The 27310-nt window shown below is 39.8% G+C and overlaps 1 protein-coding gene across 3 annotated transcripts in view; it reads right to left on the minus strand.

Annotated features, from left to right (window-relative positions):
- osmr (oncostatin M receptor) overlaps window positions 1–27310 on the minus strand; it is a 94333-nt gene that overhangs the window by 25999 nt on the left and 41024 nt on the right. For all 3 annotated transcript variants that reach the window (XM_039750643.1, XM_039750642.1, XM_039750644.1), the window contains exons 6-10: window positions 24495–24627; window positions 22723–22865; window positions 7460–7605; window positions 5395–5560; window positions 1652–1728 (exon numbers count right to left, since the gene is read on the minus strand). In XM_039750643.1, the coding sequence (XP_039606577.1) occupies window positions 1652–1728; window positions 5395–5560; window positions 7460–7605; window positions 22723–22865; window positions 24495–24627 (665 nt within the window). The remainder of the gene's footprint in view (window positions 1–1651; window positions 1729–5394; window positions 5561–7459; window positions 7606–22722; window positions 22866–24494; window positions 24628–27310) is intronic.

Consider the following 27310-nt stretch of genomic DNA (forward strand, 5'->3'; position numbering starts at 1 on the left):
ATTTATTAGAAGTTATTGTAATATTAATCAATGACAATATCCAAGTAATTATGGTATATCTTTGTTCTTTTTGTTGATTACTCTGTGGAAAGCACCTTGAGTTGTATGTAAATGTATGATAGGGTGCTGTATAAATAAAATAACTTTTATTAACTTGCTGCATTATGAGCTGGCTTCAGCGTTTACAGAACACTGCTACTGGTTAAAGAAATACAGTAAAGTACTCTATGCAAGTTACTGTATGAATTTGAGATTATCTCTTAAAAAATTCTTCCTTCTTTAGTTTCTTGTTTTTTATATAAGTTTCAGACAACACCACTTCACTGCATTTGGGAATCAAAAAAACATTCTGAAAATTAAGAGAACGTATAATGTAGAGTAAACCTTAAATGCAAGCCACAAAGCCTTCAGAGTTTTGCAGCATGCTTCTGCCGTGCCATTTATTTCTTTATTTATTGTAATGCACCACTATAGGACATCTGTGATTTCAAAGATGTGAAGAGTTGGTGCAGAGCTCAAACATCTCATCTATTAAATGCCAAGTGGATAAATAATGTAGAGGAGACTCTGAATTATAATGTTGCAATATTAAAGGGGATAGCGAGGAGGTTCACTCAGATTTCAGAAGTGCATGTCTTTAATTTTCTTGAAACTGTACTCACTATGTTTTCTAGGTAAGGACAAATTACGGCCTTCCTGAAAAGTGTACACTTTCAAATGTGAAAGGGACATGCTCTCTATGATGTCACTTGTACCTTATTTAACTGAAGAGGACACATACTGACCACATATAGTGAGCTCCTAATTTCTTCTTTTTTATGAATGTTTGGGTTTCTGCAAATATCTCTAAGGGCCAAGATATACGTGACGCTACGCAAGTAGTGTACCGACTATACTTGCACATATACTTCACTGCATTGAATTATTCATTAAACATCAAAGCACGCACATGGCTCCTGTTGGAGCTGCAATGTGGATTGCCGTCACACTGCACTATCTTGAAATGGCTGAAACCCCACTTCTTTTCTCTGACATTTTCTGCTTTGCAAGGGTGTATCTGTCTCAAATTTGCATCCATCTTGTCTGCACGTCTCCACATCCACTTTCAAAAAGCTAGTGATTTGATGTCTGCTGTTCTGACAAGCATGTTTGTCACTATGGATGTAGTAAACAACGATGCTGCCATCACATACCAAACTTCGAACACACACACACCTCTCAGATTTCTGCTGGTACTGTAACTTACGTTGCGTTAATTTCTGATGATGTGCTCAGAGGATGCGTCAAAAGCAGCCATGATGCATGCACGCATGCATTCTAAGCATCAAGTATATCCCGGCCCTAAGTCTTTTTTAATGTGATAAGTAGCACTTAATCATTTGAAGGTGAAGATGGGTTTAAGTGTGGAATGTTGTGTTTGAATTCTAACAATCATTGCCTTGGAGTTTTGACCAGGAGCATTGGGTGATCCAGAGTTTCCAGGTGTACAGTCACATCAGTCACACAGCATGTTCACATTATAACATCTTACTGTCTCCTTTCCATTTTCTTTAGATAAAATATTTGCCATTTTTCACAAACAAATGGATCATGATTACTTCATTTTGACTACCGATTTGCTCATTTCAACTGACATGATGATGAAATATACCTTCCAATGCAAAGTCACATTTCGGCCTTTGTCACTAGATTTAATCTCCCTCCAAATATCGGGTCCGGCTGAAGGAACTAAAACAAAAAAGGGAAGTTTATTTGAACAGAAGGAACTGATTTTTTTAACAGACATGATAAAGCAATGACATTTCGTCTGACTGTATGATTGTGTAATGGCCTAATACCAATAGACCATCTCCTCTTTCCTTTTCTTCATTTTCTATCCACTTTTGTTTGTTAGGCGCATCATCTTAACTACCTGAATGGGTCCTTGACCCATATAACAGTATACATGTTACCCTGTTCTGTCAAGATGCAGCGTTTAACGTCATCTAAAGTAGAAAAACATATTCTGGGTTAGGAGTGCTTAGCAAATTTTGACAAACTCTACTGGAAAGAGAGATTGCAGCTGATATTTTTATCACGGGTTGCGGTTTGCCATTACAGGTACACCTTTGATTTTCCATATATATTGTGGAAACCCAGCCCTGACCACAGACAGTTACTGGATACCCAAGTCCAAAAACACACACATTTATTGTTTTTCTTTTGCTTTAAAGCACCACACAACACACAAATCACCAACAGTCCTCAGTCATTTCTTCTTTTCTCTCTTTTCCTCTCTTCTCCGGCCGCCTCCACTCATCTCCCATAAACTCTGTCCTCTGTCTCCCGACTCCGGCTCCTCGAATGGAGTGAGGCAGCCCCTTTTATGCTGTAACCAGGTGCTCACTGACAACCTTCTTGCAGCACTTCCTGGTGTGGCAGAAGTACTCCGAAACCATCCGGGTGCCCCTGACAGTGGCTACGGGCCCCATCAGGGTTCAGCTTCTAAGCTCCAATCCTGTGGCCCCAATGCAAACCAGGGGGGCTGCCCACTTGTGCCCCAGGGGAGTTACTGTCTGTGTATGTATATATATATTTCGTGTCTCTGCCGCTCGCGTTGTAAAGAAGGGGGCTGAAAGTCCAAGATACATGCAACAAAACTATTGTTGTACGTGGCTTTTTCTAGGGTTAGATCTTTCAACTCATTATCTCCAGCAAAACACCTATTCACAACTGCGTCTTTCAAGAAGTATTTCTTTCTTCTCGATTTCTGAATTCCTTTCTCACTGTTTTTCCGTTCCTACTCTTACACCGCCGTATGTTACGGAGGGTGTCGGCTAGTATAATATAATGTGTAAGTTGAACCAGCCCCAGAACAGAATAATACAGTCTTAATTTATAAGGACACTTGTAAAACTTGAGACTGCAGGACACCTTTTAACTCTTTAAAACAGCTTGAATAAAGTTAGCTGATATGAAATATTACATCGAAGACATTCAAACATGTCTGCCATCCAACAAAGGCCAATATGGTGAAACAACTGCCATTTGACATTGCAGGACAGAGCTGAATTCTGAGGATGATCTGTCAGTCAGAGTAGAAGATGGGGACAAATCACGGGATCACCAAGAGCTCAAAATACAGAGAAAGCAAGAGAGAGATAAGTTAACAAACCCAAAGATAGTAACTAAAACTCCTAGTCAGTGAACAAGAACAAAAAAATAAAATACTAATGTTATTATGATTTTTAATAAAAATAATACTTAAAGAACTTTAGAAGTAACAGTTCTGAGTATAGTTGTCTTTAAAGTCTTAAAGTTATGAAATCAAACTCCGCAACATGATGATAACATGATAGACAATGAGCAATTTTGATAAAAGATAGATGACTCCACCCATGCTGAAGGCAGCTAAAAATGGCAGAGCAGCAATGTTACTGTTGTGAGTGCCATGGAGGACAGGCAAGTGTTGTGGATGGATAACAGCATGTCCTCTTGCCAAGATGGAAGACGTCAGGGGGATGGACAAGCAGAAACCAGAGACCAGGATCAGTTCCATCCCCCAATACTTTAGGCATCAGTTGTCTGCTGGAGGTGTCCCAGCTTAGACACCTGCAAGGGTTCATGGGAACTGACATCCAGTAGTGCAACCCTGTCGGAGTCCCAGGTAGCTGCCAGAGGGTGCTGTCACAGGAGTACTGCCCTGGTTCTTAAATAGCTCAGAGGTGCTCCCCACAAGTCATGCAGGGAGACTGTAAGCCATTCCAGGTCCATTATAAAAGGAGCCAACCGTCTTATCTCAGAGAGTCAGAGTCAGGAGGCAGTAGGTGACACTCAACTGGAGGTGGAAGGAGAAGAAAGAAATTGTGTCTGGTAAGGTGCTGGGAAGATTAAAAATTCATTATTTGAACCTATAACTGTGTTGGGTACTACTGAGTCTAGGGTTTGGAGATCAGTGGCACCATCTACTGGCTGCACTGTAAAATAATAAAAAATATTGAATGATAGGAAAAACAATGTAAATATTCCCAAAACTAATTGAAAACAAATATCAAGCCACAAACACCAGAACGTTTGACAGACGTCCTTTCCTTATATATTCACAACACATCTTCACACAGTTATGTCAACAAACTAACAAAACGTAATTTTTGAGAGAACCACAAGAGGTGCAACCAGGTAGAAAACGATCAGAACTGGGAGATCAAAAGAATAGCAATAAAACTGATATGTGAGACAAATACAAGGCCAAACAATGAAGCAAAAGATCTGTACCAAAAAAGCAATAAGCGATAAAAGTATTTATGCAAAAGCTTTGAAAGATTAGATGAGGCAGTGTACCTGCAATCGATATTTTAACCTGCCGTGCTGATCATTAACAGGTCACAACCCCTGAGGCCACATCCCTAACAACGCGGACCTAACAACAGGTTAAGAAAATAGCAGTGATTTGTTAAAAAAAAATCAAACTGGAGGAACAAAACAATCTGAAAAAATGACACAACTTCTAAAATATTAGGAAAATCAAGAAACACCTGCTGTGAGGCTACAGATTTGCACAGGCAATTGGAAGGTTGGCAGTTCAAATCCCATAAATACCAAAAGTGACTCTACTTCATTGGGCCCTTGAGCAAGGCCCTTAACCTGCAATTGCTTCATCCTGGGTATGACGTTAATCTGCATCCAGCTTTGCATTAAGGCCTTCCAACCTGCTGGGAATATTCTGGGGGTTGGTGGCAGAACTGGCACTCCAGCCACCACAAAAAAAAAATCACAACTGGCTTCATTCCATCTGAACTTGTGTGGTGCTGAGGTGTCACCTGTTGCATGGCTGCACTCAGATCCTAAACTGGGATCCTGAGTTGGTTTGTCATGTGGTGGGTGTGGCAATGCGCTGTATCAGAGCGTACTCCTAACCCCTCTCTCTCTCTCTCTTTTTCTCTCAGAAAACCCCCAAAACGAGTTCAAGATCAATCATAACTATACCCCGTCATAAAAAAAGTATGACCATACCCACATCATAACACACACATGCAGAACTGAGAACATCATTCAAATGCAGCTGAGAAATCTAGAGAGACATGAACTTCTCTAACGTCAAGGACATCAGACTGTTTAAAAGTGACTGGGGGGCTGCGTCTCAAGTGTTCATGTCAGGTTTCATACTCTCTTGCATTGACAGAATACAAATCGGACAGTTCTCAAGTGTACAACAAAAAGTGTGGTCATCATTTCCTACGAAAACAGTCCAAACACTCTTCTGTATGGTGAAATCAGGAAACGGTAACAATATGATGGAGAAAAGGGTGTGTACAGTATGTGGTAAGGGTTCACAGAATCATGACACTTGCTAGAAGGTATAAATAATTTACAGCTCTGTTTCCATTTGTTACCCGCAGCGATCGTTTAACTTACTGTATTTTCCAGTCTGAACCACCTGAGGATCACTCCATTTACTCCATTTCCAGAAATGTTTCGCAGCAGCACAGTGCATTCGGACAGAGTAACTTGTGTACACACACAAACCATCCAATGTAATGGTGTAGACAAAGTTAAGGCCTCCATCTAATGTGTGGTTCTTCTGTAATTAAAATAATACCAAGGAGTTTATTAATACTAGAAAGGAGAAATGAATATGTATTCAATCATTTTTACATGGATATGGAGAGGCTCTCCAAAGCCATGGCGGGCCACCCTCCTTGATACCGGGTGTGAAGCCTCGGACGCATACAGCCCTGTTAACCTCGGCACAGACAGGCAGGACACAAGTTTGCCATACAGCACACAGTTTATTTACACGTGGGCCGCTTCCTTCGCTCCTCATAGCACAGTATAGCACCAAATGGCACACAATGCTCTCTCCCTTCTTTCTTTCCTTTCTCTTCTCTTCCTCTCCTATTCTACTCCTCCTGGCAAGCTTTGTCCTCCACCTCTCGACTCTGTCTCTTTGAATGGAGTGAGGCGGCCCCAACCGCTTGTCCAACAAGCTTATTCCGGCTGCCAAATAGGACCCCAAGAATGTCCATGCGCCCCCTGGCGGTGCCCACAGACTCCAACAGGGATGAGCTTCTATGCTCATGACCCGTGGCCCAGCTGGAAACAAAGAGGGCTGCCTTTTGTCGGTCCGGGGGAGAAACTGTCCTGTAAATACTCTGTCCCCCAGTCCTTCCATAATCAGGGTGTCCGCCACACAGGACAATCAATTCTGAAGTAGTGTAGGTATTTTTTTTTTCATTTCTTTCAAAAAAGATTTGACAAACCTCATACCCCATAACAGACTTACCTACAAAGTTTAAAGTTCCACTAATCTGATAGATTCACCCTTCAGTTTCACGGCCATCCTACCAAATCCAACAAACTTAAATGCCATTCTTGTTAAATGTGAAGAGCTTGCTGTCTTTATCTGCTCTCTTGATTGTTCAATGTTAATTTAAAAGTAATAGTCTGTGAATGTCTTGGTCAAAGTTACCACTATGAAAGGCATTACATACAAGTGACCTCCATAATGTTTGGAACAAAGACACAGGTATTGTCACTTCTACTTGGTGTGGCCAAAATGTTGCAAATACCCTGCAGGGGGAGAATGAGAGCCCTGGCCAGGAAGGGAGGCCAGAGTTGGATGACAGGTGGCGCGGCCAATGGGATGGGAAAATAACTTTGTGTCTGGCTGGTATGATATAATGGACAGACTGTGAAAAACCGCGGATCTGGAGTGGTTTCATTCCCTGTATGCCAGGTGGCAGTAGTCCTCATATAGAAACCCAGTTGGGACACCTCCAGGAGTGCTTGGGAGATGGAGTCCGGAAGTGCAGCCCTGACAGGGTCCCTGGGGATGGATCAAGAGAGAGCGCTGTCGGAGGAGGACCTTCCCACTTTCCCCATGGTCCAGAAGTGCTTCCAGAAAGCTACAACATGACACCAGAAGTATTCACGGGTCCGGCTTAAAAAGGAGCCCAAAGCCACAAATGGACGAGTCAGAGTCGGGAGGGAGCAGGCAACACTTAGCCAAGGAGAGAAGAGGGAAGAACTATTGGTCATTTATTGTAGAATTGTGGGACATTGCTGGAAAGAGGTTTGTAAAAGTTGCTTGGTGGACTAAATATCCATAATTTTATTCCTATAGCACGTGGTGTTATACAGTGTCTTGGATTTGGGGCTCTCTGGCGCCCCCTGGTGGCCACATCCCTTAAATTAAAGTCAGCCGTGAGCACTTTATTCATGTCTGAATTGTCTGGTTTATAATTTTAAACTTTGGAGCAGAGGTGTAAATCAAGGAAAAATGTCCCCAACATTATGGAGGGCACTGTAAATAAGAATAACAATTCTTAATATTTCCCTTTTTCTAGAATGCAGGAAGTTACATACTTGGTTGCTTCTTCATTTCAATTAGTTCCTCTTACAGTAGATAGAAATCGCTTGGAGGAAGGAAACATTACTAAAGCTCGTGGAGAAAATTTATGAAAATGATTCTGTAACTTACCAGAATTTGCTTTCCATGGTCTGTCGTGAGTTCAGATTCACAAAGAAGACTCAGAGCTGACAAATTGCCTGCCAGTGTCCAGGATACGTTCAAAGATCGGGGTCCTGTGGCATGCACCGACATGTCCGTGAGCATCGGAGGATACACTGTTGAGAAAAAAACGGGGGCCATCAAATACAGAATTCTCTGTGATAAGAGCACAGCATATTGAAATTATCTGTTATAATTTAATATAGCTTGTAATGTCTTTAGAAATTCCCTTAGAAACACATTTTAGCACAGCTGCATTGTCCATCCTTCCTTTCCACAACCCTCTCTTGACATATTGGCGCTTGACAGAACTGAAATATGAACAGATACATGGTAAATGGAGTTTAATATATACTATATAACAGTGATATCTTACACAAAGGAGGTCAAATGTTTATGTGTACAGTTTTACAAGATGTCATGTGGAGCTTCAAAGTATAACTGGAGAACACCGGAGATGGAATACAAAACTAACTGAGAAGTCAAAAAGGAGGTTAAGAAGTTATACTGTGTAGGGTGCAAGCACTGGAGCTTATGGTGATGTTGCATAACACATTCGTAACACAGGACCAGGAATTATGATCTCCATATCACAAAAAGAACAGACCAGACCCATGAGAGGGGAAAAAATAATAGACATATTTCAAGAATGCTGGTTAACAACTGTAAGGAACGGTTTGAGAAATCGAATCTTTTATTCATAAGTAAATGATAAATGCTGATCACAGTCCTAAGTAAACAATATTCAATATACAATGGATTCAGAAAGTATTAAGACCCCTTCACTTTCTGCACAGTCTATTTTGTTGTAAATTTAATACATTTGCCATTTTTGTCCATCAAACTAGACTTGATAACCCACAATGGCAAAGTGAAAACATGTCTTCAGAATGGTTTACAAATGTATTAAAATTCAAAACCTGAAATTTATCGTTCATATAAGTCCTTTTGGCAGCAATTGTTTGGAGTTTTCTTGGGAGAGTCTCTACAAGCTTTGCACATCTGGGTTTGGGTAGTTTACCCCATTCTTCCTGGCAGATCCTCTCAGGCTCCATTAGATTGAGTAGGATGTATTGGCAAATCTTCAGGTCTTTTCAACGATGTTCTATGGGGTTTAAGTCCAGGCTTTGGCCAGGCCACCCAAGGACAGGCAGAAACTTGCCCAGAAGCCACTCTGCCATTGTCTTGCCTGTATGCTTCAAGGGGGTTGTTGTGCTGAAAGGTGAACCATCATACCAGTATGAGGTCAACTTGAAGGAGGTTTCTTCAAGAACCTCAAGCTTTCCTCAATTCTGACCAGTCTCCCAGTCCCTGCCACTAAGAAACACCCCAATAGTGTGGTGCTACCGCCACCTTGCTTGACCATAGTGATGGTATGAGGAAGATGATGAGCAGTGCCTGGTCCTCGCCAGACGTAGTGCTCAAACAGTTTAATCTTTACCTCATCAGGCAAGAGAATCTTTTTTCTCATGTTCTTATGATCCTTTAAACTGTCATATTCCTTTTACTTCCATCTAGCCACTCTACCATAAACCTCTGATTGATGAAGTGCTGCTGAGACCGTTGTCTTTCCGAGAGGTTCTCCCATCTCAGTAGAGCACTTCCAAGGCTCTGTTAAAGTGACCGTTGGGTTCTTGTCCATCTTCCTGACCTGACTGCTGTCCTTCTTGCCCAGTTACTCAGTTTGACCATCTGGTCAGCTCTAGAAAGAGTCTTGGTGGTTCCAAACCTCTATCCATCCATCCATCCATTCATCCATTATCCAACCCGCTATATCCTAACTACAGGGTCATGGGGGTCTGCTGGAGCCAAACTCAGCCAACACAGGGCGCAAGGCAGGAAACAAACCCCAGGCAGGACACCAGTCCACCGCAGAAATCTCTATCATTTCACAATTATTGAGACCACTGTGCTCCTGGGAAGACTCAAAGCTTTAGAACTGGTTTTACACCCTTGGCCTGATCTATGCGTCAACACAACTTGATCACAGAGGTCTACAGAGAGTTCCTTGGACTTCATAGCTTGGTTTTTATCAGGATATAAATTGTGACTCTTTTATATACACAGATGTGTGTCGTTCTTAAAAATGTCTAATCACTTCACTGTGCCATAGGTGGGCTCCAGTCATGTTGTAAACATCTCAAAACATAATACAGGGGGTCCTCGGGTTATGACACAGTTCCGTTCCTACAATAGTGATGTAACCCGAATTTTGGTGTAAGTCGAAACACACCCTAGCCTAAGTCACTTACCTATCCTAACACATTTGTAAAATCATAATCTAGATCACAAAAACACAACTAAGCCACAGAAAAAGGAAAAGGACATAAATATACTGTACACTGTACTGTAGTAACAGAAAAAAATGGCAAAAAATGAGTGTAAAAAAAAATTCCTTACCTTTATTCCTTCTGATCTCTGTACAATATCTAATTTCACTTCCATCGTGATGGCTTTCATCTTCTTCGAAGCACTACCATCTGAAGACTCTGACTTCTGTTTATGAGCCATGATAAGGGCCACAAAGTCACCAAACAAGGCCACACAAACAGAACACTTCCTCCACGCGCAACGAAACTAGTTTGCCAACTCCTTCGCTCATATGCTGCATTACTGCGTATTCTTCTGCTGCGCGCAACCAAACTAGTTCGCCCACGTAGTCAGTAAGTACAACGCTAATGGCGTAAGCCGAAACACTCATGTCTCAATTTTTATTTAAGTTTTTATGGGAGTGAGTGTTGTAAACTCGAAACATTGTATGTCGAGACGTTGTAACCCGAGGACTCCCTGTGTAAGCAAACCGGAGGTATCTGACCACAATATGGACTGCCACAGCAAAGGGTCTGAATACTTCTACAAAGGAGAGATTTTAGTTTTGGATTTTTAATAAATTTGCAAACCTTTCTGAAAACATGTTTTCATTTTGTCATTACTGGTTACTGAGTATTGATTGATGGGCAAACTGTCACATTTTTCTGTTCACCTTAATAAAAGCATAAGAGTCTGTCTGTCTGTCCGGTTGCTATGTCTCTGGCATTCCAAGCAATGGCGCATCACAAGCATTAGTACTGCTTTTATGAATCCCATACCTAATGGCATATAACAGAGACAGAAGCATTGCATGGTACATTGCAAATGTTAACGCTGAGGTCTACATTAATTACATAGATTTTAACCCATGTTTGACAGGTTAGTGTAAAATGAATGCTATAATACAATGAAATGTACAGAAAGTGAAGCGCTCTGAACACTTTCGGAATCCACTGTATAACTGTGTTCAATGAACGAATTGCTTTACATGCATATCTGTTCGACTTGAAAGCTTACGCAGTGCATTCATTCTTTCATTCCTCCATAGTGAACACCACTCAACCCAGTTCAGTGTAGAAGGAGACTATCCTATCAGCGCAAGGCCAAACACAATATCCAACACTGGATGGGCCACACGTAATCACACCCAAACTCACTCATTCTGGGGCCTTTTACACTCTACAGCTAAACTAATATGCATGCATGTGGAAGGGAGAAATGTGGAATGTGTTTGAGCATTATTGTGACTGACAAAAAAATGACCAGGAGAAGGTTGATCAAAGAAAGTGAGATATAGTTGAAAAAAACAGAGAGTCAAAAATGAAATAAACAAAAAAAAGACAGGAAGCAGAAACAAAAGGACTAGACGTTAATCAGGAGTAAGGAGCAAAGCAAGTGGAAACTAAAAAGATGAAGCTAGTGCTGGAGTCCAGTTGAGTTTTAGCAATAAGGAAGAGCTTTGAATATGTTTTATCCACTGAGGGATAATACACCGTGGTTTGCTGTTTGCAAATCTAACACAAACAGGCTCAGACATATAAAACATATAAAAACACAAGATTTTTTATTTGTGTGAAATGCTTCCTTTGTAAGTGTTTCCCACCAAAGCAACGAGTAAAAACACAGTACAGCAAACACACAACAACTCTTTGGCTTCTCTCTCTCTCTCTCTCTCTCTCTCTCTCTCTCTCTTCCAGTCAATGCTCCTCTCCTCCTCCTGGCAACTTTTGTCCTCCATCTCCCGACTCTGACTCCCTGAATGAAGGCAGTGGGCTACTTTTATATTGCACCTCAGAGTTCTTCCAGTGGCTCATTAGAATGGTCCAGAAGCCCAATGAAGTATGAAATAACCCATTGCGGCACCCACGGAATTTAACAGAGCTGTATCAGCAAATTCCAAGTTCCATGATGCCCAGTGGGGATCCGAGTCACCACTGGAACCCAGGGCGGCTAATGCCCTGTGCACGCTCGGTCCCCTGGTCCTTCCATTATGAAGGCATCCTGGCTGGGCCCTTTACCAGGCCATCCACCACAACACATATGGCAACTCTTTAGTATAACAGAGACTACGTCTCAGTCCAATTGCCTGATAATTTATAAGTTGATGCAATGGCTTGTGCTGCTGTCTCATGGATCCAGCATCTGAGTTTAAATTCCATGCCTGGGTGTTACCTTTAAGTAGTTTGCAAGTTAATAACATGTATGTGTGAACTCTTCTCCTATAACTCACACAAGTGTGTGTGTTAGGTTAAGTAGTATGGAAAATAAAATTAGTGTATTCATGTATTAGCATAAATAAATATAGAAAAATATATAGTGCAAATATTAATACAAATTAGGCCTGCTAAACAAATGGTTAAATAAAGGCACATGCCATATTTCTTTTTTAATTAAAGCTTAACTCTAGTGAGAGGACCCAGGAAGGGAGAATGATGAGATAAAGACAGCTCAAGGATTGAAGAAGGGAAAAACACCTGTTGGCTCTCAGCCGGTCTAAAAATAAGCGAAGCAGGAAAATAAAGATAATTGACAGAAAATAAGAAATATTGGTGGCTCTAATAAAAGTTAATTATACTGACTGCAGAAAGGGAGTTGGGGAAAGCAGCGAATAGGCTACTTCTAGTGAGGTCAGAAAGATAAGAAATGATTATATAAGCTGTGATTTTTGAACTGATCGGGACTCAACCTGATTTGGCCGAATTGGGTTGAGTCTTTGTTGTTGTTTTATTGCAATGAAACAATATACTCTGTTTGCCCATCCTTTTGACTCTTAGACCAGTGGTTCTCAACCTGTGGGGCGGGCCCCCCTAGGGGGGCAGGAAGAAACAAAAAGGGGGACACGAAGATGTTAAAAAAGAAAACAAGAATCAAAAATATGAAAAAATAGTAAAATACCCGCGCTTCGCAGCGGCGAAGTACTGCCTTAAAATTTTTATTAAGAAGAAAATTAAACCTTTTTAAACTGAGGGAAAATATACCAATAATTATTTGTTAAGGATCTTTTTGTATGCCACGTTGTCAGGTCAGCCCTCCGGTTGTAATATGACCAAGCTGTGCGCTGAACTTACTCTTGAGCATGCAACTTACAGTTGGCCATGTGAACAGTAATCTTGTTTCAAATCTCACAGCTTGGATTGCTGCTGTCATAATCGGTTTGAGTTTCATGGTTTGTTTCAGTTACGACAGTATTTGTAGGACTTGTGTTGAAGTGACATTCGGCATCTGTCAAGCTTTGTAAGTATACAACCAGTTTCATTGATAACTTCACATCCAGCTTTTGAGAGTTTAAACATTCATAAACATCAAAGTCTCCACTACTGAAATCGTCACCTGTCAATCTAAGATGTTTAAGAGGCATTGGCGGTTGTCGAAAGGTGTAAAATATTTGGCCATTTCGGTACACTTGAAAGCGGCAACCGAACAATTCAGCGGCAGCCATCAACTCACATGCAGAACCATAGGTGAAGGGCTTAAGCATTTCACTCTTATAGTGCTCCTGTGTAGTATAATTATCTCCTGTACCGTCATCAGTCCACACCTTGAACCTGTCCCAGTCATTCAATACATAAGACACAATGTTCCTCCGGATATCAAGAGTGAGCCTGATATGGCCGTGCAATATGTAACAAAGAGAATGGAAAAGGTAGGTGCCATCTCTGGGCATGGAAACCACTCGGTAAGTGACAGTTCTTTGATCGATGGTGATCACCTCGATAGACATGTTAATGGGGGTACGATTGGAATGATAAAGAAAATGGGTATCTGAACAATGTAAAGTAAGTCTAAAATACCTACACAATAACTAAAATCGTAATAAATGAACAATAAAACAGCAGAGAAACTGTGGATTAAATAAAAAGGCTGTAGTTATCAGCAGGGAGACGTGAATCCTGTGGCGAAGCAAGGAAGGGAATGTAGAGACTGGAGCGACGGACGGCCTTATATAGGCAGGCAGCCAACAACGTGGGAGGCATTGGGATGGGGGACCCAACGCCGCCTAACATGGTGACCGAGCTGCAGGCTATGGACATATATATGTACGTAAGTAGGATTCAGTTAGCGCTGGGAACCCGCATACCAAATTTCTTGAAGATGCGCCCATAAATAACAAAGACCATTGAAAAGTCCAATATGGCAGCCGACAGTGGCATCATACCACTGAAATAAGTACGTACATCGGTTTTGGTTAGCGCAGGGAAGCCGCCTACCAAATTTCGTGAAGATGGGGCCATGAATAAGAAAGTTCAACATGGCGGACGTTGTTGACCGTTACGCATAGAATTTCGAAATGAAACCTGCTTAACTTTTGTAAGTAAGCTGTAAGGAATAAGCCTGCCAAATTCCAACCTTCTACCTACACGGGAAGTTGGAGAATTAGTGATGAGTGAGTGAGTGAGTCAGTGAGGGCTAATTTCGAAATGAAACCTGCTTAACTTTTGTAAGTAAGCTGTAAGGAATGAGACTGCCAAATTTCAGCCTTCTACCTACACGGGAAGTTGGAGAATTAGTGACGTTGGAAAGTTCAATATGGCGGCCGACAGTGGCGTCATACCATCGAAATAAGTATGTACATCGGTTTCGGTTAGAGCAGGGAAGCTGCCTACCAAATTTCACGAAGATGGGGCCATAAATAAGAAAGTTCAACATGGCGGAAGTTGTCGACCGTTATTGACTGTTACATGTAGAATTTCGAAATGAAACCTGGTTAACTTTTGTAAGTAAGCTGTAAGGAATAAGCCTGCCAAATTTCAGCCTTCTACCTACACGGGAAGTTGGAGAATTAGTGATGAGTGAGTGAGTGAGTGAGTCAGTGAGGGCTTTGCCTTTTATATATATACTAGCAGAATACCCGCGCTTCGCAGCGGAGAAGTAGTGTGTTAAAGAAGGTACGAAAAGAAAAGGAAACATTTTAAAAATAATATAACATGATTGTCAAAGTAATTGTTTTGTGTATTTGGCGGCAGCGTCACAAAGTTTTTTTCGGTAGCTGCATCAGAAAATGTACCACGACGTCTGACACGCCTCCTTTTACTGTTTTCTCACAGCTTGGATTGCTGCTGTCATATATATATATATATATATATATATATATATAGTAAGAACTGGAGACCAGAGGCGTGGAAAGGTTTGGGGCAGCCACCCGTTTAATACGGTTTCCCGGCTGCAAAAGTCTTTGAGGCATTTTTAAACAGTTTATCACAATAGGAGTCCAAAACAGAACTGCCTGCCAGAGCAAAGGCAGTGTGCTTTATAGCACAGAGGGCGGAAGTGATGTCGTCCTCTGGGCCGGAACTGGAAGTGACATCACCCTCAGGGCCGGAACCGGAAGTGACCTCGTTCTTGGGGCCGGAACCGGAAGTGATGTGTCCTTCCTGGAAATGGCGGGTCCTGGTGGGATTTCCCGGGTGGGACCTGCAGAGAACTCAGAAAGAGCGTCAGCGTACCCCGCCCCCCCCTGGGCAGATGTATAAACAGTATTGTCTAAGCCCTTCAGCTGCTTCCCATGCACACGTGTGTGACAATATATATATATATATATATATATATATATATATATATATATATATATACACACACACACACACACACACATATACATACATATATATATATATATATATATATATATATATATATATATATATATATATATATATATATATATACTAATAAAAGGCAAAGCCCTCACTCACTCACTCACTCACTGACTCACTCACTCACTGACTCATCACTAATTCTCCAACTTCCCGTGTGGGTGGAAGGCTGAAATTTGGCAGGTTCATTCCTTACAGCTTCCTTACAAAAGTTGGGCAGGTTTTATATCGAAATTCTACGTGTAATGGTCATAACTGGAAGCAGTTTTCTCCATTTACTGTAATGGAGATGAGCTTCAACGCCGTGGGGAGTTTCGTGTGACATCATCACGCCTCCCACGTAATCACGCAGTACATAGAAAACCAGGAAGACCTCAAAAGCGCTGAAGAAAACATGCATTATATAATTGAGAAGGCAGCGAAACAATAAGAAGCGGCGAGTGACATATACAACCATATTCATGAGTTCTGCTACTTCGGAAACAAAGCACGATGTAAACCTACACTTTAAATTAAGTTCATAGACAGGCTGCGCTGGCGTTTGTAATTTAGTGCCTGCCCATATAAGGCCGTCCGTCAGCGGCAATCCAATAGCAAACTGCCACGGGTAAATATTCACGGGTGAAGGACTGTGCTTATGGAGAGGAAGATGAGATGGTCAGGGTGGTGTTTGACACAAACTCAGCGAAACTGCGAGAGAAAGTTTTAAGTGCCAGGACTAAGGTAACATTAAATACAGCCATGGACATAGCACGAGATGGCACCAGCACAGCTGGGAACCTTCGATGCATGTACACCGCGGCTCACGTGAACTGGCGCAGTGCACAGATAAAAGCAACAGTTCCAAAGAGCTGAACAAAACCAATTACACAATTGAAAAGGCAGCAAAAATATGAAGCGTCTCATACATACAAGCATATTCATAAATCCAACTACTGCGGAAACAAAGCACACGTTGGAAAAAGTCAATGTCCGCTAAAGGAAGACAGTGTAAAAAACCTGCATGCAGTGTGTCAGGTCTCAGATAAAGAAGAAGACGAGCTGTTTATTGATGCAGTAAGAAACGAATCGATGAATGAAACCTGTCATCTTTACAGCGATTGACAAACACGGAATGTAACTTGAACACAACACATCCTACAAATACGAACCTGATTGAAAGAAATAATGATAATCAAATCCTTGATGACAGCAACACTCAGTAACACTCACAAAACAAATACTGTATATTGACAGTCATGTTACGTTATTTTTAAAATGTTCCCTTTTCTTTTCTAGCTTTTTAACACACTACTTCTCGCTGCGATACGGGTATATATATATGTATATATATATATACCCGATCTACATACTCGAATAATGGATACTTTATTTGCCATCAGTGATTGTTTTGGTAAAGCCATACTCAGTGTATTCATTAGATGAACGGTAAAAAAGTAAGAGCGAGGGAGGATGACTTATTGAGGCATGCAGGCTGTAGTCGCGTCAACTCTATCTGAATTGCGCGATCACATTTGAAAAAATATATCTTTTCAAGTTCTATTTAGTCCATATGTGTCAAACTCAAGGGCCGGGCCACATCCGCCCGGCGTAATTATATCCGCCCGAGATCATTTTATATACTGTATTATTGTTATTAAAGCCGGGTATATGAAGCGCTGGTAACACAATAAACTACAGATCCCATAATGCAGCGCTTCAGCTGCCTTGCCGAACAGTTACGCGTTAATCAAGTCTACCTTAAGATGCTGCAAGTTATTGCGAAGCTAGCTCACACGATGCTGAAGAGAAAAGTTGATTCTGAAAATAGAGCCTTTAAAACCGATGGGAGGCTGAGTATATGTTTACTGAACCCGTGTGTCTCATTTGTGGAGCTAATGTGGCTGTAATTACAGAATTTAATCTAAGAGGCACTATAAAACAAAACATCAGGGTAACCTGAAAGACCTGAATGCAATGCAGAAGATACAGAAAGCAGAAGAATTAAATAAGAATCTGACACTTCAGCGGACGTTTTACCGTGCACAATCACAAAGTGATTTCAATTGAGCTGCTTTTATGGGAGACACAACCATTTGCCCCACTTTCCCTATTACCAAGTAATGTTAAACCAAGTCGTCACTACGGTGTTCCCAAATACGCACTTTGCTGATAAACTGGCGCTGCACTGAGTTTGCACGGCGCTTTGGTGACTTTGAAGAACAAAAAAAGTCCGTCTACATGCGGCTCGAACCTTGTGCATGTTTGGTAGCACATATCTGTGTGAGAAGCTCTTCTCAGTGATAAAGACTAACAAAACAGCACACAGGAGTCGCCTCACTGATGAGCACCTGCAATCCATCCTGAGAATCTCCACAACACAGAACCTCACACCAAACAGAAACGAACTTGTTGCCAAAAAGAGATGCCAGGCGTCCAGCTCTAAAATGACATATGAGCAAAGACAACTGAATGATTTGATTTGTTATTGCTGAAAGGAACACATTTTATTTATATTTCCAGGTTTTGTTATGCAGCATGTTCATATTTGAATTTGTATAATTTTGACAGGATATATTTTTATGGAGAGCAAAATCTTTTGGGATATTTAAAATCTAAGTTTATTTTTATATAAAATTACATAAGAGTAAAGAAATTTGAATGTTTGTTCTTTTAACGTTTACTTTATTTCTAACTTGTATAATTTAGACAGGATATATTTTTATGGAGAGCAAAATATTATAAGTTGTTTAAGGTTTGAGTTGATTTATTCAGGAATAATATTCCTGTCTGTTTTACCATTCCTACCAAAGATATTTCTGTCGACTAAATAAAAATTCCTTCTATTTAAAATTTAAATAGAACTTGAACAAATCGATAGTTCATAATATCCACGCAGACTTGCACGTAAGAGCGGGTGTCATCCGTTTTAACAAACAGCGTATTGCACTGATCTGAAATAGCTGTGTGTGTATATATGTAGATATGTATGTATATGTATATATATGTTTATATATGTGTGTGTATGTATATATATATATATGTATTTGTGTGTATATATGTGTGTGTATGTATGTGTGTATGTATATGTATAGATATGTATATATATATGTTTGTGTGTGTGTGTAAATATATATATATATATTTATATTTATATATATATATATATGACAACAACACTCATCACTCACAACAGTGACAAAACAATAACATTGACAATCATGTTATTTTATTTTCAAAATGTTTCCTTTTCTTTTTCATTGCTTCTTTAACACACTACTTCTCATGTAAGCTTGGTATTTTGCTAGTATATATATATATATATACACATACATATCTTCATATCTACATATCTATATACATATCTACATATACACGCATATATATATATTATATACATACCTATCTACATCATATATACACACACATACATACATACACACACACAAATTATATATATGTGTGTGTGTATGTATGTACGTACGTACGTATGTATGTATGTGTGTGTGTGTGTGTGTGTGTGTGTGTATATATATATAACTCTATAAGTTATTAAACAGTAAAACATTAACGTTTTAAGATGTACAGGTACATTGAGCCCTACTGGAGTGATTTTGGGTAAACTACATTTTAAAGACTGTGTAACACAACAGGTAAGTAACTAACAGCAGCTAAAATATATATGGATCATCTCTCGGTAGTAGATCCCTTTTGAAAGGCGCTACACGACGGCTGTGGTATAGAAATTACATTTTCTATGTGAGCGTTCAAATTTGTGCCTCTGGTAATGTGCCTTACCGGCATTTAAAGAAAATTAGTTTTGTGTCCTCTGCAGTGTTAAGCGAGAAAGGCTTTGGTTTGGGATAAAAGGAAAAAAGGTGTAAAGAAAGGATAGTTGCCTTTTTCTTTTATATAGTATAGAGAGATGTGTTCGCTGACGTTATGATCGCCTTTTGAGGACAGTCGCGGTGGGTCTTGTGTAGACTGGTGAGACGTCCCCGCCATTAATCGGCTGTGATGGCACTGTCAGTCCTCTACTCGTGTGCGTGTCTTCATAATCCGGGGTGAGAACCTCATAATCGTATACGTGCAAAAGAAAGTGTGAATCGCCTTAATATTATTTTGCCGTGGTGTAGAAAAGGGGTCCCGTGTTTGCACTTGTCTGGGCTATAGGGCAGGGGGAGGATGAAAAAAATTAAAAGTGCTCACTTTGACTTAAGGCAGAAGCGCAGTCAGCGTCTCAAAGGCCGGCACAGCTATGCACGCGCTGGCTGCTCGACTTTTGCAGGGCAGGAGACCACAGTTTTTGCAGACACGTTCATGATATCAAAAGTCTCAGCGCTCTTTGGAGGTCATTCATATATTATATATATAGCAAAATACCCGCCTGGCGGAGAAGTAGTGTGTTAAAGTAATGAAAAGAAAAGGAAACATTTTAATAATAATGTAACATGATTGACATTGTCATGAGTGTTGCTGTCATATATATGCCTGCCTAAATAAGTCACCCTCGCTTTGCTCTTACTTTATTTACCGTTCATTTAATCACGGCTAGTGGCGGAAAAATTATAAAATGGAAGGAGGATGGCTTTACCAAAACAATTATTGATGGCGAATCGATTATTCATAAAGCTTGAATTGGTGATGTTTTTCTGTGTTAACCTCATATTTTTTCATACTTCTTCTCAAACAAGGTGGTGCGAGGATAAAATGAATCGGGATGCGCTGATCAATCTAATCGGTGTACCAGGAAATCATGCGATGATAAAAGCTCCCCTTTGCTTGTAATGCAAAGTGTGATTAAATGCATTATTTTTTAACGTGTTATGGAGCACATGCATCGAAGCTTCTCAGCTGTGCTTGTGCTAAGAAAAGGAAAGATTTTAAAAATAACGTAACACGATTGTCAATGTAACCTTTTGTAAGTAGTGCCTGGAGGATTCAGTGTGTAGAAACTCTATAGAGACAGCGTGTGTATTAACTTGTGGATTTTTCTGTGAGTATTTGGTGGCAGTCTGACGTGTTGCTTCGGAAGACGGCGTTAGCTGCAGAGCTCAGCTCAGAGCTAAATGAGATGAATGGGAGGGGAGATGATGACGTGACTCCCCCACCCGCCTTAACTGTCAATCCCCCCACAAACACAGTCTCGGAATTTGCATAAGCACACCCTTCACCTACAATTTTAACTTAGTTACAAAGTGATCAAAACTCTCGTTTATATCCTGCGTCCTCTCATTAAACTTGTATCCCGCATTACCTGTGGGCATGTGAAACGCCAGCGGTAGCCTGTCTATTAACTTAATTTAAAGTTTAGGTTTACACCTTGCTTTCTTTCCGAGGTAGCAGCAGTCATGAATATGGTTGTATATGTCACTCGCTCGCTTCTTATTGTTTCGCTGCCTTCTCAATTATATAATGCATGTTTTCTTAAGCGCTTTTTGGAGGTCTTCCTGGTTTTCTACGCACTGCGTTGACAGTCAGTTCACGTGATTACGTGAGAGGCGTGATGATGTCACACGAAACTCCACCCCCCCACGTCATTCCAGCTCAACTCCATTACAGTTAATGGAGGAAAATACCTTCCAGTTATGACCATTAGGCGTAGAATTTCGAAATGAAACCTGCCCAACTTTTGTAAGTAAGCTGTAAGGAATGAGCCTGCCAAATTTCAGCCTTCTACCTACATGGGAAGTTGGAGAATTAGTGGTGAGTCAGTGAGTGAGTGAGTGAGTGAGTGAGTGAGTGAGTGAGTGAGTGAGGGCTTTGCCTTTTATTACTATAGATACATCTATTGAAACCAAAACAAATTAACTTAAACTACATTCTGATACTAGAAAAATTAATATAGAGTTAGATAAATGTCGACAAAAGTTAAGCACGTATAATAAAATAATGTATGCATCTACGATATATCATTAATTAAAAAAGAACAAATTGGTATTAGTGGGCTCCTTTCAAAAAAACGTTAGGGGGGCACGATTAAAACCGTTATGAAAACTCGGGTCGCAAATACTTAAGAGTTGGGAAACGCTGTCCTAGAACCTTCATTCCAGGTGAAAACTTTTTGGTGAGTCTTTTGCTCCGACGATTTCTCTTCATCAGTAGCAATTCCAAATCAGCTCCGTATTGGATGGGGTTGTCTGTGAGTCCATGTTATTACCAATCAGACATGACAAAGCGAGGTAGTCTTGCGGTTCCTCATGGATATACATAGAAGGCCTACTTTTAAGCTAGTAAAATAATCTATTTGTGCTTCATTTCTGGATTCCTCTATCAGTATAAGGTTTTTCTCTACTTTCAATTTTTCTGTTACAGGGTTTCAGTGATGTGATGTCTATACCTACAGCAATGGGAAGTGTGTGTAGATTGTGACTCCCTGAATAAGATGGTGACTTGTGATGAGCGAAGCAGGTAATTTTTGATTCCCATGCAGTTTCAGGAAGTGATTTCTCAATTGCAATGCTCACTAAAAAGAGGGCTTGTTTGGCAGTTTTAAGGGCTTTTGGATGGAAAACAAGACATATTTCTTCCTTATATTGCTTATCTGTAGTGGTTTTGCATGTAGTGTGTACCACATTTGTAAATAAATTCTATTTATGCCTCTCGATCATATTACTGCAGAGAAGTGTATTTTTCTTTTTAAATGTGACATATTTTCCGCAGGAAATAAAAACACTGAAATGCACATCCTCAGGGAAACTTCACTACTCACAACCGGCTTATCCTATGTTGAGGATATGTACACCTCCGGTGATTTTTTTTTTTAAAACTGGAAATCTTTATTTTAATGACAGGCAGACACACTGCAATAAATACATGAAAATGTTTCCACACAGGAAATAAACCCCTTTCTTCTTGAATGAATGGCACCGATTTTACTTGAAGCGAAACACAATTTATTTTGCTAAGTAAACCACAAAGTTTCACGGCAAACTGCATTTCACATGAATCCGTTCACTCATCACTAATGGTGACTCTGAGGGCCTCACCTGGAAAAATTCCATTTTGGTGGGTGTTCCTTCTACAGCTGACTGACTGGCGGTTATAATGGCTGGTGTGCCCGAGTGTGTGTGGTGCTTTGTGTTGGTGCTGCAGTGTGGTCATGTTTTGTGCCCATTACCATCAGCATGGACAGTCGTTTATGAAGGCTCTAAGTTAAAATGCAAGGGTAAATGATTATGTGGAAAAAGAGGTTCAGTTTTGGGTTCGAATTGCAAGCAGTTGTTTTGTGCTTATAAACTAAATATCAAAATAAGAGACATCATCCCAGATAGGCAAAGGTTTGCACTATAAAATGAACAGAATTTTACAACTTTCATAAAAACTACAAGAGAAAACCATTCATACTACCTCTTTCAAGTATGTTGAAAGAAAGATGAGCTTCCACTTCTCCTAGCGGGTTTATTGCTTTCACTGTAACGTTGTACACCATCTGACCAGGAGTGACTTCGAAGACCCCATTGTTCTCCTTAAAGCACTTTTCCATTCCTTTCCTTTAAATCATAGATACATTATTTAGGCCATTTCTCAATTGAGCATTGCAGTTCATATAATTTCATCATAAGAATGATGACTGAAACCACCTAGAAGTGAATACAATACTGAATGTTTTAATTACATAAATAAACATTCCTCCCAAAAATCATATTATTTTACATGTTACTTAACCCATGTCATTTATAGTTGTGGAAGAGAAATTTTTTCAGTCTCATGGTTTGATGCAAAATAAGGAGAAAAGGATTTATGACATAATAGAAGTCAATAGTGACCAAAGCTATACAACCTCAAACAAGGTGACAATAAAGTAACTTGACATGACTTGAAATACTTCCATGGAAGAAAGAAAATAATAAATCTTACGTTACTCGTGTTTCATAATCCACATATCAGTCACCCAGCTGAATGCCTTCTTTTTTGCTAAGCCTCATGGGAGGCTTCTTTTTTTTTTAAATTGAAGACCCACCAGTCCCCTTCACTTGTTGGCCAAGAGTTGTGTCTTCAATTCAAAAAGTCATTCCCATAAGGCTTTGCTTTCCAGTTAATGACGTCTGCTGATTATTTCAACAGTAACTATTTAACAACATCTTAGCAAATAAGAAGGTATTTTACACATTTTGAGCATTTGACTGGATAACTGACATGTGACAAGCGACACGTGTAATGTAAGATTTTTTCTTTTAAATTAAATAAATAAATTCTTTGCATTTATATAGCGCTTTTCTCACTACTCAAAGCGCTCAGCAATTGCAGGTTAAGGGCCTTGCTCAAGGGCCCAACAGAGCAGAGTCCCCTAATGGCATTTACGGGATTCGAACCAGAAACCTTCCGATTGCCAGTGCAGATCCTTAGCCACCACTCCGCCTCATTTCTTCTTGTTTCCATGGACATTTTTCAAGTTTTGTCACATTGTTTGCAGTTGTACAGCACTGGTCACTATTGGCTTCTATAGGGTGGTCCAGATCTAATTATGCAATTTTCATTACGCTATAACTTATTAAGTTTATTACATAGAAAATCACCCGAAAAATCCCGGACCATCTAGAAGTGTGCGAACTGACGACATGAAGAATCGTCTTCGCGCTGAACTGGAATCGTCCCCGCATAAATCAAAGTAACCGTGACGATCTGGATCTGCATAATTAGATCTGGACCACCCTGTATTATGTCATAAACTTTTTTCTCTCCATTCTGAATGAAAGCATGAGAATTTTTTTCTCGCCCACCATTACAAAAGTACACGGGATAAGTAACATGTAAAATAATATCACTTTTGGGTACATTATTCCTTTTAATGTGGTGAAAAAATTGTTGGAAAGTAATTTAAGTTGTATAACTCTGAATGTCTTTTACAGTTTAGCTATAGGTGTTTATATACAAACTGGAGATGGCATATTGTCTGAAACTTACCAATTGACTCAGCTTCCCTAAGAGGTACCACTTAGATAGATTTGAAATAGATTATGAATTCACGTAAGCAGCAGAGATGATCAGGTATTGTGTGCGTCAACACTTAGAGAACAATGGACTGTTTTTGATCTTACTGAAAATGAGACATAAGACTTCTACTTGAAACACCCACGATACACTTGCAATAAAAGTGTAAAACATAAGGCAACACTCACCCAGACAAGGACATGCAATATTTTGTTTGCACAGCAGGTGGCATTTTTGTAAACTGTCCAGTGTTCCATGAACACGTTACCTTCTGCAGGTCTTGAGTTTCACAGGTTAAATTCCTAGGAGTTTCTGCAGGATCTGCAATGACCAATATTGGGGCAGTTAGACAGTAACACAGGGCATAACACAAACATTAGGGTCACTGTTCCCAATGTTTACACTATAAAAAACTAAAATGGGAACAACTATGTAAGCGAACCAATCTGCTTACAAAATAAAAGTAAAGCCCATCTAAAATGGTGCACATCTAGCTCTGTGGTGTTCTGTTGATAAGTAACTAGTGGTCATATGGAGCATAGCTCAGCTAAAATGGACAATGTACTGTTCTAAGCTTAAAGCTTAATGTTTGTCCATACCATATAATATCCACTTTGTTCAAATAATTGAAGATGGATCACAACCTTACCCATGTGTGTCCAGGAAGGTTCTGGCTCACTACAATGCTGAACTGGAATAAGTGGGCTGAGAAGAAGGATGAATGGGTGGGTTAACATTATTTGTTCCCTGAGGGAAATTTGGCTTTCTATAGAAGCTCTTTAAATAAATAAATAGATAAATGAATATACAAACACATACTGTGGTCTGAACACTATCCATCCATCCATTTTCCAACCCGCTGAATCCAAACACAGGGGTCCGCTGGAGCCAATCCAGGGCAGGAACCAATCCCAGGCAGGGTGCCAACCCACCGCAGGATACACACAAACACCAAGCCCCTACTAGGGCCAATTTAGAATCGCCAATCCACCTAACCTGCATGTGTTTGGACTGTGGGAGGAAACCAGAGTGCCCGGAGGAAACCCACACAGACAACATGCAAACTCCACGCAGGGAGGACCCAGCAAAGCAACAGCGCTACCACTGCGCCACCGTGTCGCCCAAAAGAAAGACTAAAAAGGAAGAAAATTAAAAAGAAAGAAAACATCTGACTTGGCTGTCACAGTCACAATGACGCATTTGGTATAATGGAGTCCCAGTAGTGTTTCTTGACACACTTCTGCTGAATGATTTGTTGGCTGAAAGTCCTCAGTTTTAGTGTGTCAGGGAGAATATGTGCTGCATTGTTCATAATGGCAATCAGTTTATAAGAGGAGAAATTAAGAACCTGAAAGGATTGTTTCTCTCCATAGATGAAGCTGTCATATAATTGCAAGTGTGGTTTGATTGATCTGCTTTAGTGACTTAGTATAAGCATAGCTGCCTGTTTGGTAAGGCGGACAAACTCAGTTTGCCTTGGGACAATTTGGAAACTTTCATGTCTTGGGTGATGCTGTTGACTGGTTCAAGTCATTCACCAGCTAATCCAACCATTTTCTAATTCTGCTATTTGTGCTTGGTCATGGACTGTTTAAGAGTATACATTTTATATGTAACTCAAGTTGAATAGACCCTGTTATAGAAAAGTGAACAAAAAATGAAGGACGAGTAAATGGGAATTTCAAACAAATGTAATATATCTCTCCAGATGTGGATGTTCATCCATCCATCTTCTAAACCTAATTTCTTATGGTTAATGTTGCAGTCGAAGTAGCCAAAATCGTGATACATTAAAGGAGGACCTTTACAATTAATTGGAGATTCATCTGTTAATAAGAAAATTAACTTTTAAAATTAAGAGAAAATTGATATAAAGAAGGAAAGAAGGAAATTTAACACACTAGGCTCAGAACTATATTTAAAAATGTTACTGTTTTACAAAAGATCATTGACAGAAATGAAATACCAAAATAAATTACAATTTCAGCAAAGAATAGTTGTTAGAATATTATCTATTCATATCTGCTTGCCTATCATTAAGTGGCTACATAAGTAATTGACAACGACAAAGAAAAAAACATTAAAATAAAATTTAGAAAACAAATCTGAAGCGGTGATTAAATCTTTGCTAAATTTCATAGCAAAGTAAAACAAATTTGATAGGCAGTTTAAAGTTTAGTAGATTAATGGTTGTTGATTGAAAAGTAAAATACCTTGTCATTTTAATTTTTCTTGATATGTGTTTTGGAGGAAACTTCCTGTGCTTAACCGACACAATATCTTCAAACGCTCACTCAATGCTGTGTCTTACGGGTCTTTTTTTGCCCTGATTTCAACACCCGTCAGATTTAGATTTTACACCCCAAGCCTATTTTATATTGACTGACCATCTTAACCTGTAGTACCAATGATCCTAAGTCTGAAAATAGATGACATTTTGTAGGGTTTTATGGATTATCGTGTTTTGCAAGTAAGAATAGGAAGAATATTTTTTGACTTAGATCAGGAGATATGACATAGTTAGAAGGCAGAAAGGGCTGAAACTGAAAGATCAAGAAATTAAGCATCAGAATAGAAATGAGATTCAAAAATCAAAGTCAAAAAATAGCAAGAGAAAGATCAGTCCCCACAAAAAAACTATTGAGTAATCCATTTAAAGAAAAAAATAAGTTTAACAAAAAAAAGTTTTTGTATCTGCAAATTCGGATAAGGAAGTGCTCAGAATGGTGGCCGTTTAAGCCATTGTGTTGTAATCAAGAGGTCACAACCTTCGAGAAAACACTACTAACAATGTGGGTCCTGACGTAACGAAGGAAGAAACAAATAGTGCCCTCTGTAAACAACCAAAATGGTGGTGTTGATAGTGCAAAATAATTCAAAACACAAAAAATAGGCAACAATTCAACGAACCAACCTTAGAATTCGATTCCTTGCCTTGAAAACCCCCTAAAATAAGTGTAAGGATATATCTTTTAATACCCAAAAGCCCATAAAATATTTTAAA

The sequence above is a fragment of the Polypterus senegalus genome, chromosome 4 (genome assembly GCF_016835505.1).
Source record: "Polypterus senegalus isolate Bchr_013 chromosome 4, ASM1683550v1, whole genome shotgun sequence".
NCBI classification, from domain to species: domain Eukaryota; kingdom Metazoa; phylum Chordata; class Cladistia; order Polypteriformes; family Polypteridae; genus Polypterus; species Polypterus senegalus.